We start from the raw sequence: 15,434 nt of genomic DNA, 5'->3' as shown, positions 1-15,434 counted from the left end.
ACTTTTGTCCAAGCTCGGCCTTTCTCTTCTCTGCTCAAACCGATAACAACTCTGTACACCTCAGCCGTGTGGGTGCGCACCTTCCGCAAAACTAATTTCAGATGGCCGCTGGCCCTGAAACACTGCATAGTGGGAACTGAAAGCAAGGTCGTGAAATGTTAGAACTAAAACAGCGAAGCAGTGGAGACATTCCTGCGCCGTGTTGAATCCTTTTCAACTAGACGCACTCCATTTTCTCTGGATATGGAACTAAAATGTCATGTGCTGCTCCGCTCTCACACCGTCAAACACGATGGACCTGCAGAGGGACGCAGAGATCTTATGAGATGTTCGGTGTCAACAGTGAACTAGCAGTTGGTTCCGCTGTCGTTCCACTGACCGGGTTCAGAGTTACTGGCAGAGAGTGCTGCACTTTTATTGGTAGAAATCTTGTAAATGGTGTTTAGATGCCATTGAATACAAAAGATGAATGAAGGAACAAAATGAATGTTGAGCATCATTGTGTTTGAAGCTATATGAAGAAACTAATCCACATGTTATATATGTAAAAAAGACTTCATTCATTCATTCATTCATCTTCTATACCAGCTTATTCCTATTCGGGGTCACAGGGGTCTGCTGGAGCCTATCCCAGCTGTCTTAGGGCGAAGGCAGGGTGACACCCTGGACAAGTTGCCAGTTCATCGCAGGGCTGTAGAAAAAAAAAAAAAAAAAAAAGACTTCGTATCCATTTTTCATGTAACATAAACTTATCTAATCTAAAGTATATGGCTTCTACTTCTACATGTAAAAAAAGCATTTTTAAATTTTAGTTGCATTGATATCGTGGCTCAGAAGATTGGAAAAGCTGTGAACACATGAAGGAGGATTTGTGGTTCAGGTCGAGAGCATTGAAGGCCTCTGAGAACATCTGGTCAATGGACCCCGAAGCACTTTGCAGTGGCCTCTCATTCACCCATTCACTCACACATTCATACACCAATGGGTGGCCGCTGCCATGCAAGGTGCTGGGAGCAATTTACAGTTGAGTGTCTTGGCCAAGGACGCAAGGACAGACTGGGATGGAGCAGGATTTGAACCTCCAACCTTTCGGCCATTGGACAACCGGGTCTACCTCCTGAGCTACTGTCGCCCCGTCATCTGACCAAAACACTTGCGGTGACCTTTACCATGTTACAGTTTCTTAAAACCAGTGTCAGACTGGTATATCAACATTACGCTCAGTGTCTGTTCTTGCTATTGTCCCGGTCACATTACGCTTACACAATCTCGCAGTTGTTTACGCAACATGGATTCCACCATGGAAATGCAATAGGTGTAAAAGTCGCTGTCGACATGCTGCTCATTCTGATGGATTGGACATCTTACACATTTTTGAAATTCTGAGCTTGGACCTTTACGTTCTCCTTTGTGTTTATCTGCTTTCCAAACCAATTCACTGGCTGGGTGTATAGAAGTTGCAAACTGAAATGGAAGTCAGCTAATTATTTATCTGTAATTCTCAGCCTAGAATTTGCATTACCTGGCAGAGTGGAATATTGAAATTGCTTAAACGGACATAATTTTAAACAGCCAGCATGAAGAATAACAAGAACTAATTTTGTCCCTTGAAGCCATGAAGGCGTGACAGCAGAGAGCAGAAATGTCACGGACATCACAGACGAAACTGCTGGAGAAAGTGTAGCACACATTGATTTTATCCTCTACGTGTGCTGGCAGCTCAACTCGCACCGTCTCACACTTCCCCCGCCTGTATTTATATGCTTCATTATCTTGAAGCAAACTTTTCACAGTCTGTCAAAGTCCTTTCGGTATCAGACGACCTCTGGTCTGGTTCTGAGAGAGGCTCTGCAGGAGCTGTCTGGACATTCTGACTGAAGGAAAAGCTCAGTGCGCACAGACTTTGGGCTAGAAAATGTCAGGGGACAAAGGATGACGAAAACATTTGACGCACACAGGAAACATCCTGGCAGGAATGGCAAGAGCGACTCGTTCTGACCTGAGGGAGCCGGTTCCAGTCTGATGACTGACAACCAACCATGGTGCATTTTCCATGTCTGAGTGTGGACTGTACAGCAATTTGTGTGAAAATGTTAAGGAAAAAAAAAATGATTAAATTATCTGTGAGAAAATAAATCTAATATGTCAATATAGAACCGGTTTGCTGGTATTGTTAAAGGTTCCTTGTTATCCAATATTCACTTTACAACAAAAATCTTTCTTTTAATTTGGACATTTTTTAACGTTAACCCTAATGTCATACAAGTCCATGGGGCTCAAAGTCCATGGGGCTCAAAGGTCAACTTGGTCCTAGAGACGTGGGGCCACTTGCTTTGTCATCAGGATCCCTCAAGAAGCGCCCACGCCAAATTTGGGGCTTCTAGCGTGTGAGGAACCCCGAAACCTGAACCCTAATTTCAGCCTTAACGATGACATTTCTCTGACTGTGCCCAGTGGTTCAGCCCTGTGTGATGTCACCACGGTCACTGATAGTGAGGCTGCTTCATTAAATGCAGACTACAAAATAAATATCTGAAAATGGGTTGAAACAGCAGATATGATCAGGATGGCAAAGGCAAAATACAATGAGTGAAAGTTAGATTTTTTTTTATTTTATTATTATTATTATTTTTAATCATTGCATTACTTTTGTTGTCCAAACAGTTGGCTTATGCAATTAGGATAATCACTGCTTAGGTTTGCCTGCCAAAGTGACATGAGGTTTTTTTCCCCCTATAAGTTATTATAGCTTAAAAATCTGACAATATAGAAGCACAATAAATATTAATTGAACAGTTTCATTTCACAGATTTTTACATGCTGTTAAATGGACTTGTTTACATTTTAAGCAGAGATGCCCACTGACAGGATAATTAACTTTCTCCTATTCTATAAACAGAAACAGCAGGCGGCCAGCGAGATATGAAGGAACAAACGTTTACGTGCTCTTTCTAGCTACACGTCCGAAAGGAGGAATTATTATTTTCCGATCTGAAAAACAGTTATGAGCTGAGAAATGCAATGATTTATCCGTATTTTTAAACAACTCAATGAAAAACGTTTGACACGATAGTTAACATACAAAGCGCTGCCATTATTTACCCTGCAGAGAAAACAAATATTTAAAATGCCTTTTTCTGTTGGTTGTGTTAAGGCTCCAGGTCAGACAACAGAATCTCAATGTTATCTGTGAGATTGAGGAAAATTGAATAGAACTGCTAAAAAAAAATATATATGTATGTATGTACATGTATATATATATATATTTATATATATATATATATATACATATATATATATATATATATATATATATATATATATATATATATATACGTATATATATATATATATATATATATATATGTATATATATATATATATATATATATATATATATATATATATATATATATATATATATATATATATATATATATATATATATATATATATAAATATATATATACATATATATATATATATGTATATGTATATATTGTCTGCAACTTGAGTAACCTTTGCCTCTATCATTAAAATTTATCTGAAGTCCTAAAAAATTCAGTTAAACAAATACAGAAAAAATAGAGGAAATCCAGGATGGAGTGAAGCCCTTTTTTCACAGCAGCCAGTTGACATTTCCCTGCCGCTTAAATGTCACATCAACATTCGCTGCCAGCTAATTAATCTCGGCTCTTTTGGAACCTGGGAGTGATTCCCATCCTGACGGAATACAGATGGCTCCATAGCTGGACCTTAGCGGTGAGCGCACGCTTGCCCAGTGCTCTCACGTGTCGCATTTAAAATGCATGCGTCCCTCTCCTTCCCTTCAAAATAACAAAAAGGACAGGAAAGGTGTTTGACAAGAGAAGCTAATTAGCGACACAGCCTCACTTTTACTCAACTGTGAGCTGAATAGGACCGCAAGGATGGAGAAGAAGAAGAGATGATGTGGATGAACAAACTATTTGAGGGGTTTCTGGGTCTGAGCAGCGAGTCCAGCGTTCGCCCGCTCACATCAGGTCGCGCAGGGATTATTTTGGGCGATCGCCTTCAAACCTCTCTTATCATTGGCTGGCGGTGTGGAGTGTCTGGCATAAATGTTGCATCAAGGTAACGCCGGCCTGTCCGCTCTATATCTGCTTAGACCCTCCATGTCTAGCAAACGCAGAACGGGGGTATGTTAGATCCCACTAACGCTGTGTGAGTCACCCTCAGTCTCAACATTATATCACCGTGTAGTCTAATAATAAAGGGTTTGGGCTCGGCTGCCCGTTACAAAGTGCTTTTCTCCCTGAGGTGCATGTTATGTGGGCTATTTTAGCCGTGACGTTGAGGAGTCTGAAAGTATTTACGCCTCAGGTGATGATTCACTGTCTCCTGCGTCCCGAAAAAGCGTGTTACTAAGCAGCATCGCTTTAAAAAATTCCCAGACTGCATTAATGGGCTCGGAGGTGAATTCCCAGCATTTCCACCGGAGAGGCTCGTCCTTAAGCTTGAGATATTATCCAGGAGTGCGGCACAGATCAGCACTTACCCGCCCCACGTAGACCAGCAGCCGGGCGTTGAGCGGGTTCTCATCGAGACTCAGCCAAAACTCAGAGTTGTCGTCGGACGATACTGAGAACTGGAAGTCACCTGGAAGTGAAGAGAAGGACGGGGGTTGGCGGTGGCGTCCGATAAGATCAGCGTAGTCCCAGTCTTATCAGACAGGACGTGACCTCATCAACGGGCCTCTCAGGTGTGAAAACAAACCCGACCTCATCGACGGGCCTCTCAGGTGTGAAAACAAACCCGACATCCAAATGGGCGGACGGCTTCTGACATCGAATGAAACATTTTTGGCAAACTATGAAAGTGCAACTGGAGCTCGGTGGCAGATTCCGGAAATCAAATGAGCATCAGCTTAAGTTTGACGTGAAAAGTTTTCTTATGTGAAAGTTAACAGGCAGGTAACTTGACAATTGCGAGGCTGTTGTGGCATCTGACGCTGACGTGAAGCTCCTTTGCCTCTAAGCGGATCGCAGCCTCACGCTGCCGCCTTTGAAACATGGCATCAGTGTGACTTTTCATCCCTTCATACGGTGATAAACAAGGTTATATAACGTATTTTCTGCCACAGTGTGTTGCATTTTAACACAGGGACACGATCCCGAGCACACCTTTCATGGGTTTGAGCACTTTCTATTTTCCACCTGGGAATTACACAGGATTTAAGTCGTAATGATAATGGTCTAACTCACTTATCGAGGATGTGCCACGCTAGGGGCAGCGTGAATTGTTTGGATCCATTCGCCTGAAAAACTCTTTCAGTCCAACTCTTCAGCAGTCTTAAAAACAGCATCCGAGAGGCTGTGTGTGACAGTGTGAGGTGCAGCAAGGCACTTATTGGAATCCTGGAGAGAGCGGGACCCCTGAGCCATTGGTTGGGGAGAGTCATACCACTAGGAAAGGCTTCATAAGGGAATCAAATGAGCTGTAATCTACTTACTGGCCCAACTTTGTGCTGCAATTTTGCCCAAAGGGCCCTTTGGGTGTTCAGGCTTTTCAATTTCCATAGCAACAGAGTTAGGTTTGGGTGATGAGGGCAAGGTAATGAGATTCAGTTTGGAGATCTTAGGCATTCAGCCAATAAAAAAAACCCAGAACATTCTCTATATTAGTGGCTCTTTAGCTGCACAATTAAAATTGGAAAGAAACAGCCTTCTCTTATGGAACATTAGCTTCAGAGGAAAGGTCAGTGCGTGCAATGAGTCACATACCATCTCTGTAAGGGTGAAGAAAGCCAAATATTCTGAGGCCATAGTTTTTCCATTTTGGAGCAACCGCAAGCTTCTTCACTGTGGTTCTGGTCTGCAAAGAGAATCAGGGGGAAGATAATTATTACAGATTCAGGCATAATATAAACAAATAATGACCAAAACACTGCAACAGCTCTTTTGAGTAACTAATGGAGGATTTAAACAGCCAACAAACATCTCATAAGAGGTTGGGTTATGAGAGCAAAACTTGGCAGACTTGTAAAAAAAAAAAAAAAACAGCATTAGCTTTTCTGAAAAATAATGTAAGGGAAGAATGTGAAAAATCTGATTTAGAGCAAGTGTCAAATTGTTCCATCACTCAGTCTCCAAACTCAGTTTTGGGGCTTTTTTGTAATTTGTTAGAATAGAGACTTCACTGGCTCTGAAAATGCATAAAAAAATTCAAGACAGAAAACTTTAGAGGAATTAAATAAAAAGTTAAATCTGGAGCTTAAAATTTTCAGTGGCTTTTAAAAATTACATTTTATATCTTTCTTTCTGCACTAGTCTAGAATAATAGTTGCCCTACACCAATGGCAAGTATTGTAGAATCATCCTGACATAAAAAGAGGGTATTTATGGAAGTGCCACATTACAACCTCACAAAATAAGCCATAACAGTTTTCCAGGAAGTTTACTTGACTTACACTAAAATAAGAAGTCTTTATTTGCCACACAGTGGGGACATTCACAAGTTACAACAGCAACTGAACAGAGTGCAGCTTTAGCTCCAGTCTTTATCACCTCATTTGTAATCATTTGTAGTCATTCTAGATGAGACTGTGCACACATTGTTAGATTGTGCAGAATGAAACGGCAGGGGGAAGCAAACAATTTTAATACATTTGCTCCCAATACTCGTGGAGTTCCTTTTTAATGGTTATTTAGGTGCTTAAAATGTATATGTTAATAACTAGCTAGCTAGCAGTTTTCAGCACCTTATTAACAAAAGTTACTTAAAAAACTTAAAAAAAATACCTCAAATAATAAAAGCCAACAAACAAATCATCAGACTGATTTAAACACTCTGGCCCTCGATACAAATATATTCAGTTCTTTAGCAGCCAACACTTGTAAAACACCCATTGACTTTGTTGTTTTTTTTCCTCAGTAGTTCTCAGCACATATGGTTACGCTCAAATGTTTAAAAAAAACAAAACACTTTTCCTTGAGAATATGCTTCCAACAAACTTCATTTGTGATCCTAATTGCTTAATTAGCTAGCAAGCAACGCTAAGCTTCATATCAGCCAGCAAATCACCACCGCCATCAGAAATGAATTAAAAAGCTGTTTCTGTCCATTTGAAGTTAAAAACTCATTAAATTGGAGATTTAAAGACTGTACCCTGAACAAAAACCCTGTGAATTCAGCCACAGCTACAGGTACACAAATAAGGGCACAGAAGAAGGTGGTTCTACTTACATGAGGGTAAAGAGGGAAGTGCAGGTTCTTTCTGAGTTGCGCCACAGATGATCCACACCAGTCTTCAAACACATGCAAATTGGCCTGGCCCTTATACTGGGGACACACAAAGAGAAAACAGGCTAGTGGAAAAAAAAACAGAAACACATATATATGTAAATATCACTGTCACATTTCCTAGAGAATATATCAGTTCATAATGTCTCCATTCTGATTGACAGACAACATTTGCGCAGGGTTCTGGGAACATGCTCATCTTCTGAGGCAGCAGAATATCTCCTCCAAACATGTCGGAGAAATGAATTCTCGCCACTTTCAGACGGTCTCACTGTTCGGAATGAGAGAAGGCGTCAGCAGGCACAAACAGTGGTGGGGTGTGAAGCGAGGCTGTCTGGAGCCGTTTGTCGGAGCTCATCCCCGGCTCGCAGTCTGACATTTGTCTGAATTACACAGGGAAATCACAGGACACAGCGAGGACAGATGGCGAGTCCAGTCTGTTTCCTTCACACGCGCCGACACACACCAACACGCTCCGTTTTCACCGTCCTGCTGTTTGATGAGTGCCAAAGTTAAACTGCTTCCCAAGTTTGGGAGAGTTTAGGTTGCGCGTATGACATTCGTACGATGTGTCCAACATAACCGGGGCTGGTTTTACAGTCACCTTCCACTGTGCTGAGACGGCCAAACCCGTCTTAGCCTGCCGTGCTAATTGACATTTTAAAATCTTGCTAAGAGCCAATCTAAATGCTTTCCTGTGGATTATTAGCATTATTATCGTAACCCATCAGCTTTCTTTGAAGTTTGACCAAAGCAGAAAGCTCCTGCTACAAGTAGCCTTTGAAAACCACAGAAGAAGACCAAGAGGGGTAGAAGACATGACTGGGTATAGAAATATAGTTTAGCACAAGGTGGTTGACATTTTCGCATTAAAAAGAGGAGAAACGATGGTACTGAAGGCTTTGAACTTGGCTTCCCTCTGGCGCTGGCAGTTTATTTACACCGTGGCAGCGACGTACTTCTCCCCTCGCACCGGCACGGAGCCTCGGGCTGTTTCCGAGTGGCTCAACTGGCTGTGAAAACTCTCATCGACCTCGTGTTGGTTTGTCAAATCACCTTTCAAGTTTTATTTGGATCGTTCCTCCTCCCGTCCAGGGGAGCCTGATTTACTAAGATCCGAAATAGGAGGCGTCGCCACTGCTTGCCCGCGCCAATAGAGTTCTCGTCCGTGAGTTGAGGATGGTCCAGCTTTCAGCCGGAGAGAGCATGGAACAACACCTGACTGCAAGTGACATGATTGCAGCTACGCAACTGCGACCAGCACTGTGCAGTGCGACAGGAAGTGAGAACTGTTGCCTTTGATGCACGTGTTCTATCGGGACAATCGGACCACAGAGGGCTGATAGAACCGCCGCTGGACTGACAGCAGACATCACATCGCAACCCCCATTGCGCCCCCTACTATGTCATTAATTAGCGCACCTAAGCAGCATCTAATGATGTTTTTGGCTGTTATTCTGGGTGCAAACCTTTAGTGAATCAGGCCCCAAAAGTTTTTTTACGAAACAGTCGGCGTCAGCAGCAGCCCGTCCAAACGCACAAAGACACGAAGATGCACAGAAGCTTCCAGTCAAGCCGAGACGCCTGCTACGCCCTTCAGATGCATGACTCTCAGTCTCAGCGGGCTGCCACTGTAATGCCGCCACAGACATTTGGAACGTCGAGCCGGAGCCCCGAGGAGCGAGTCGCCTTCTCGCCAAATGACTCTGAGACGAGGCAGCGGGGTTCCCGCCGAGGATCAAAGCCCGAGCGGCGATGGCCTCGCTTGGTCTCGAGGACAGTTGAGCGCCCACTAACGTAAGCGACTGCGTCTGTTGGCCGTGCAGGAGACAAGTGGTAGCTGTCAAATCTGGCAGTTTGAAAAAACAAACTAAGCAATGAAGCTTGAACTCGGTGCAGTTACAGATCTGGAGGAGGGCCGAGGCTTTTCCAGGAAAAACACTGCTTTGCGGCTCTGTGTCTACGTTCGTGCTTAAAGAGAGCGGAGCGCCGACGGCTGTCGTGCCCTCAGGTGCGTGCAGGCGCCGTCGAACAGATGGCCCGACCTAAAGTCAGACCTTCTTAATTCTCTCCACGCTCTGCATGGCCGACTACGTGCTCTGCACCTTGACGGCAGCGCGGCAATTATGGCTCATGCATTAACCATGAGGTATTGTTGTTGTGCAGGCGAGTCAGTCCAAACCATCTAAGGTGTGTGTGAGTGTGCGCGTGCGTGTGCATGCCCCTTGGTGACAGGTGAATGTTTGATTTTTAAGGACTTTACTATTTGAGCGCAAGACCGGTACAAACGAAAACTGAGAGACGTGCATTTGTGAGGTTGAAGGAAACAAATCAGGAAAAACGAGGAGTTAGAAAATGAGCCAGGTGTTTAAATGAAGGGCCTCTGTGTTAATGTGAAAAAGTTTTAATAGATTTCCTGTAGGTCTTAAGCAAATATATATGTGAATATATTCAGTCAGCCAAAATAATATATACACACATCAGGAAAAGAAAAATATGCATAAATATACCAAAAATACCAAATTTATTCAAATATCATTAATACAAGTTACCTTTGGCCTCTACACGTATCTATATGTATAGAAGTACTTGTACAAATTAAATGTATTTATGTAAGATTTTTCTTTTCCTGATGTGTGTATACATATGCATATGGCTGACTCTGTATACATAAATACATATGTATACATATATATTTTGGCTTGGCTCCCACATGACTCATCTTTTAGTGGTACTAAAATGGCTAATTATTCACACACGTACACACACACGTGTGTGTGTGTGTGTGTGTGTGTGTGTGTGTGTGTGTGTGTGTGTGTGTGTGTGTGTGTGTGGGGCTTGCTGTATTTTGTGGTTGAGAGCTTGAGAGCTGATTTTCATCATGATGTGGATCAGGGGGAACATGAAGGTAGTTTTTAGTTTTCGAAACACATTTTTTTTGCAGGATTGGGCCTATGGGCCATACGAATGCGGAGTTATCGTCCACATAAACAGAGATTGTATTGTTTTTTGTTTTTTTTTTTAAAGCTAAGATTTTCAAAAGTATCTGATTGGGTGAAACCCTGCGGACACGTCAAGAGGGAGCGAGCGAGCGAGTGAGGATGTGATGTCTGTCGCCACTGCTCTGTTCGCACGTGAATGGAAACAACAACAGCGGCTGACAGTTCGGTCGATAGTATTGACGTGTTTACTCACTTCTTTGAATAAGTAAAGACTTTCCCAACTTTGTGTCAGGACACTGTTCCTGACACCCTCCGGACCGTCTGCCTGCAGCCTGCCTTCTATAACAAGATGATGTTTTCTTGGCTCAACCCACTGTGGCTACACACTAAATGATGATTTTTGTTGTTTTCTTCCTGCTTGCTGTAACTTTTTCTTCTCTCTGTCTATGTTTAGAGTCACTGCCACCTCTTGATTGCACACGCCCAGGACGTTCTCCTTCCAACACATTTGATATCTCACCAATCGTCACCGACAGGCGGGTCTGTGCTTGTAGCTTACTTATTGCGGCGATTGTGTTTGGGGTTTTGGAGTTTATGTGTGGACAGAGAATTTTTTTTTAAACAGAGAATGAAAATATCAGTTGAGAAAAACATCCCCATACGTGTTGTCCAGGCTTTAGTCCTGCGACGGCTGAGCTGTTTCCCTTGCAACTCTCCCTGACACCTCTTCCCTCTGACCTCCCTATCTACACTTCCTCATCCCTTCATCAGTCTGCACGCTGTCACTACCCCTCAGTCTTCAGTTCTCCTGAGCTCAGCTGTCAGACTCATTCATTGGGTCTCACTAGCCTTGGGTTTTACTTGGTACCGCGTGCCTTTCTCTTAAGCCACCCCTTTGGTGGAAAGATAAGCATTCTAATTTGATAATCAGATGAGGAAGAGACAACTTGAGCGCCGCTTCGTCTCTCAACCTTCTTTCTTCTCTCTCGTTTCCATTTCTCAAAGTCTGTGACAGACAGGTGTCACTTCCAGGGTATTTTCCCTCCAGTGGGATAAACAATAACAAATTCAACAACAATGAAAGCAGACTGCAGGTACTACTGGTGATGGTGGGAGATAAGAGCCCAATTTGAAATTGCAGTGTCAGTCATAATCATTCAGTCTGCAACTGAGTCTGAGGAAAACGATATTGTTCAATGTTTTCCTAATACATTTCTGCCGCATGAATGGTGGGCTAACAGCTGATGATACAGATGTATTTAAGGGCATGCAAAACAGCAGTAAAGAGCAATATGGAAGTACATTGCCGCTAAGACACATAAAACCGATTGGTATCGTTGCTTATTTATTGTTATTATTGTCGTTGTTATTGTTATTGTTAAACAATATACTTACCAAAATTTATCAAATAAAAGTGTGCCATTTTTTTTTTGTGTAAATTGCATGGGCCAAAAAATAAATAAGTAATACAAATTGCAGTCACCCACCCCTGAAGCATTAAACTCCTTGTTGTGATGTTCATGCCTGTCATCAGTTTCTTTGCACGCCTCTTTCCTCTTCATCTTATCCCTGAGTTATTCACTGCAACTGTCCTACATACATGCATATCGTCTTAAGCTGCCGGGGTTTCAAAGGAGCGACGCACCTATAGCTCAGAGGAGATTTCACCAGGAAGAGCGCGGGTGTGGTGAGATTAAAGGAGGCCATCTGTCAATATAAAGAATGTGTATGTAAAAAGAATACGAACAGACACACAGCAGAGGGTTTAGCGGGAGGGTATGATATATATTCGAGTCAACTTTGAAGGTGTACATTATGGATTTATGTTTTTTATTTCATTAACTGGCTTATTTTGTTGTCGTTAGTGAGCTCCTTCTTCTTTATTCACGGCGTGCTTCTGGTGTTCGTCTTCTTCATCTTCAGCATTCAGGGAGTGAACTTGTGGCGCAACACCAGGCCTGGCAAAGGTACTACATCGTTTTCAGTCGTTTCCAGCGAGAAACGGGAATTTTTTTGAAGATGGCTTGTTAGTTTTTTCTGAGTAGCAGTAAAGAAAAAAAAAAAAAAAAAGACAGTTCGGCCAATTTCAAGTTTTGTTTTTTCCTTTCCTTGAGCTCCTTCCCAGTCGGGTAGGTTAAACGAATCCAAGCGATTTAGGGAACGCTCCATGGTCGGCCAGGTTAACCAGCGACATTGTAGCTACTGCAGAGTCCAGCTTGGATTATAGAATAAACCCTAAAAACGTAGCTTCAGACAGCACTCAAACGTCTTTCCCCACTCTTGATCCTCTTTCACATCTCTGCGGGACACATCTCCCTCTCTGTTCACCACGTCTTCTCGCTGTAAAGCCTCTCCTTCCTCTCAACCACTCGGTTGTACCATCAGCCAGACTCTCAGACTTTCCTCCTCCCCCTCCCTGCGCAAAGCCGTTTCCCTCGCCCAAAAATCTGGTGCAGCCTTCTGCGTTCCCTGTCGGCGCCAGGCATTGACAAACGCCCGCTCGGCCCGCCTACTGACGAGCGGTCGCACCAGCTGACAATGTAAATCGTCTTTGGATGAGGAAAGTAAGGCATGATGTTCCTGGCATGGGGCGCGCTGAACGTACACAATACCAGCGGGACCGCTGCATGGTGGAAATCCGTCGGAGAGGTGCATAAAAGCTGATGGTTGAGGCATCATAATGCATTTTATCCCCCAGTTTCGCCCGACAGCTGCGCCTTGCCTGCGCTGAATGGATGATCAAATGATAGATGTTACATGTGAACTATTCCCTCTGTGACTGCCAAAGCAATGTTACGACTTGAACATATTTTAAAAGAAGAAAGAAAAGAATCTCTCGATCTGAAGTCTTCGAGGGCAGTTGAATGCAGTTTAGGAAAGAGGGCACGAGGTGGGACGGGAGGAAAGGAAACGGGAGACTTCACGAGGTCTGAAAGAAGGGATTATAAAGGGAAAGATAACGAGAAGTCATTTCACACAGTGAGTCGGGGAGAGAAAAAAAACGAAGACAAGGTTCATGCGATCTAGATTCAAGCCCCGTCAACTGCTGTAACGAGGGGTTTGTATAATCTACCATCTGTCCCGTGATTACACGTCTTCTGTCATGTCAGGAACATATCATGGGGGTGGGGGGTGGGGGGCGGGCAGCAGACACGGCGATCTCAGGGATGAAGGGAGGGATGAGATGGAAAGATGTATTATCCACTATGTTGTAATTAAATGTGTGCCTACAGCCTGTGCATTTTGTAAAGATGCTTCACAAAGGAGACAGACAGACAGACAGACAGACAGACAGACAGATAGACAGAGAGACAGAGAGACAGAGAGACCAACAGCGTGGTAGAAGGAGGGGTGGGATGAAATGACAATCACACGTCTGGTCTGTTCGACCGACGACCAGTGTGATTGCATGATGACAGGAGAGCTGACCCCCCCACAAACACACACACACACACACACACACACTGTTGACCTTGCAGCGACGCAGTTTCCTCCCACCTGAGTCACCACACCGCACTGTCTCACAGTTTCCATTTTCATTTTCTGACTGGTGAACTACTAGCTGTCCAAATCTGCAAAAGCCCACTACCACCTTTGTTCTGTTTTCATCTTACAAATACAGTCGCTTGTTAAGCAGCCAGAACAGTCCCAATATTAGAGACGATAACTGTCTCTTAAAAAAGTTATTTAGGCATCACAAAACAATTCTGACTTTGGTGAAAATTTCTGATTAAATTTTCTCAAGGTACGTGTCAGTTATATTGCAGATGAAATGTTCTCACGTGTGCCTCCATTCTCAAAAAGTAGGTCATCATTAGCTGCCTCATTCTTTCATATCATCATCTAGTGCTGTTTATTGAGACCGACAGTGAAGTCTCCCTCCCTCTGTTACGCTGGCTGCCAACACAACACACAGAAGAACAATGCTGCCACTTCTGCACATCAAGACTGAACCTCTGATGGAAGCCGTCGCCACGGCAATTTCAAAAGGAAATTGATTTCACACAGGCCTGTTGGTCAAACCAAGTGTAAAGAAAACACTTTCATTTAACAACAGGAGGGTAAAGGTCCATAAAGGTTCAGCGTGTGAGAGTTTGCAGCGTCGAGAAGTAAAGACAGCGTGTTGAAACTTCTCTCTCCCTTCTATCACTGGGTTTGTTGTTTTTGCTGCAGCAGTAAAGTGTTCCTCCTATAAATGACAAACAATCACAAATCACAAAACTAATAATAATCTCTTCCTGGACATCAGTCCCTTTAGTTTCAATACAACCTGTGCGTGGTTCTCAAAATGTTGACCTCTTCCAAATGATTTCACTTCCTGGTTTGAACAGGCAGCGAGAAGGGTTACTGCACCATGCGTGCACAATGAATAGTGAGTGTTCTGCCTACTGTCCACTTTACCGAGGCAGCGCTGTGGAAGAGGACAAGGAGCTGGACATCAGTGAGAGGAGGATCAATGGGAATCTCTGTACGAGCAAATTCATCAATCAGGAAATTGGGTCAGCTCTCTCTCCAATAGCATCATTGACACATCGGCGCCCTTGACGTGACAGAGAGCGTCCTTCTCCTCATCCGCGTGCTCTCCATAATCTCCAGTCACCTGCCGATAGAAATCCCTCTCAACACCGACATTAAAACCGACCCGTAATTGAAAACAAAGCTGAAGTCTTGATTTGACTTGTTAGAATTTTCTACAAAACATGACGTCCGCATTCTGATTCCGCAAGGCTGCCACGTCTTTGTGCATCTGTCTGGCAGGAATAAAATGCCTCCGGATGCCCTGATGCCTGACCTCCGCCAGAGTGTGACAGCTGGCATATGGCAGCGCTCTACCTCCACCAGCCCGAGCCGAGTCTGCGCCTCAGACCTCTGCCAGCTTGGCGGTGCACCAGGGAGCCGAGTTAGTGTTGGTAATTAGGACAGATAGCCAGTGAGGAGCAGGAAGGAGGGAGAGCTGCTGCACTTCATGACTCTTGACAAACCTGGTTAGGCCGCTTGACATAACGCAAGTCCGAGATCAGAGAGGAGCAGGCTTCCCATTTTCCGTAAATGGGTTTGAAGAGACATATGACGGCTTCAATTGAGTTACACTGTGTCCGAGGAGTTGCTTTGTCAGTGGGCTGAGGGTGCACCGCCGCGGCTATAGGCGAAGTCAGCTCTGATGCCGGTCACGTGCAACAACGCACTGCAAAATGTATTTTGGGGAAGACG

The 15,434-nt window shown here is 43.7% G+C and overlaps 1 protein-coding gene across 1 annotated transcript in view; it reads right to left on the bottom strand.

Moving 5' to 3' along the window:
- The window catches only part of b4galnt4a (beta-1,4-N-acetyl-galactosaminyl transferase 4a), a 124,924-nt gene that overhangs the window by 35,197 nt on the left and 74,293 nt on the right, over positions 1-15,434 (bottom strand). Inside the window, exons 4-6 of the mRNA XM_076038007.1 lie at positions 7,225-7,320; positions 5,763-5,853; positions 4,538-4,638 (exon numbers count right to left, since the gene is read on the bottom strand). Of these exons, the coding sequence (XP_075894122.1) occupies positions 4,538-4,638; positions 5,763-5,853; positions 7,225-7,320 (288 nt within the window). The remainder of the gene's footprint in view (positions 1-4,537; positions 4,639-5,762; positions 5,854-7,224; positions 7,321-15,434) is intronic.

The sequence above is a fragment of the Nelusetta ayraudi genome, unplaced genomic scaffold (assembly GCF_046127955.1).
Source record: "Nelusetta ayraudi isolate G7.1 ecotype Tasmania unplaced genomic scaffold, CSIRO-AGI_Nayr_v1 ptg000053l, whole genome shotgun sequence".
Lineage (NCBI taxonomy): Eukaryota > Metazoa > Chordata > Actinopteri > Tetraodontiformes > Monacanthidae > Nelusetta > Nelusetta ayraudi.
This window is presented reverse-complemented; position numbering and strand designations above follow the sequence as displayed.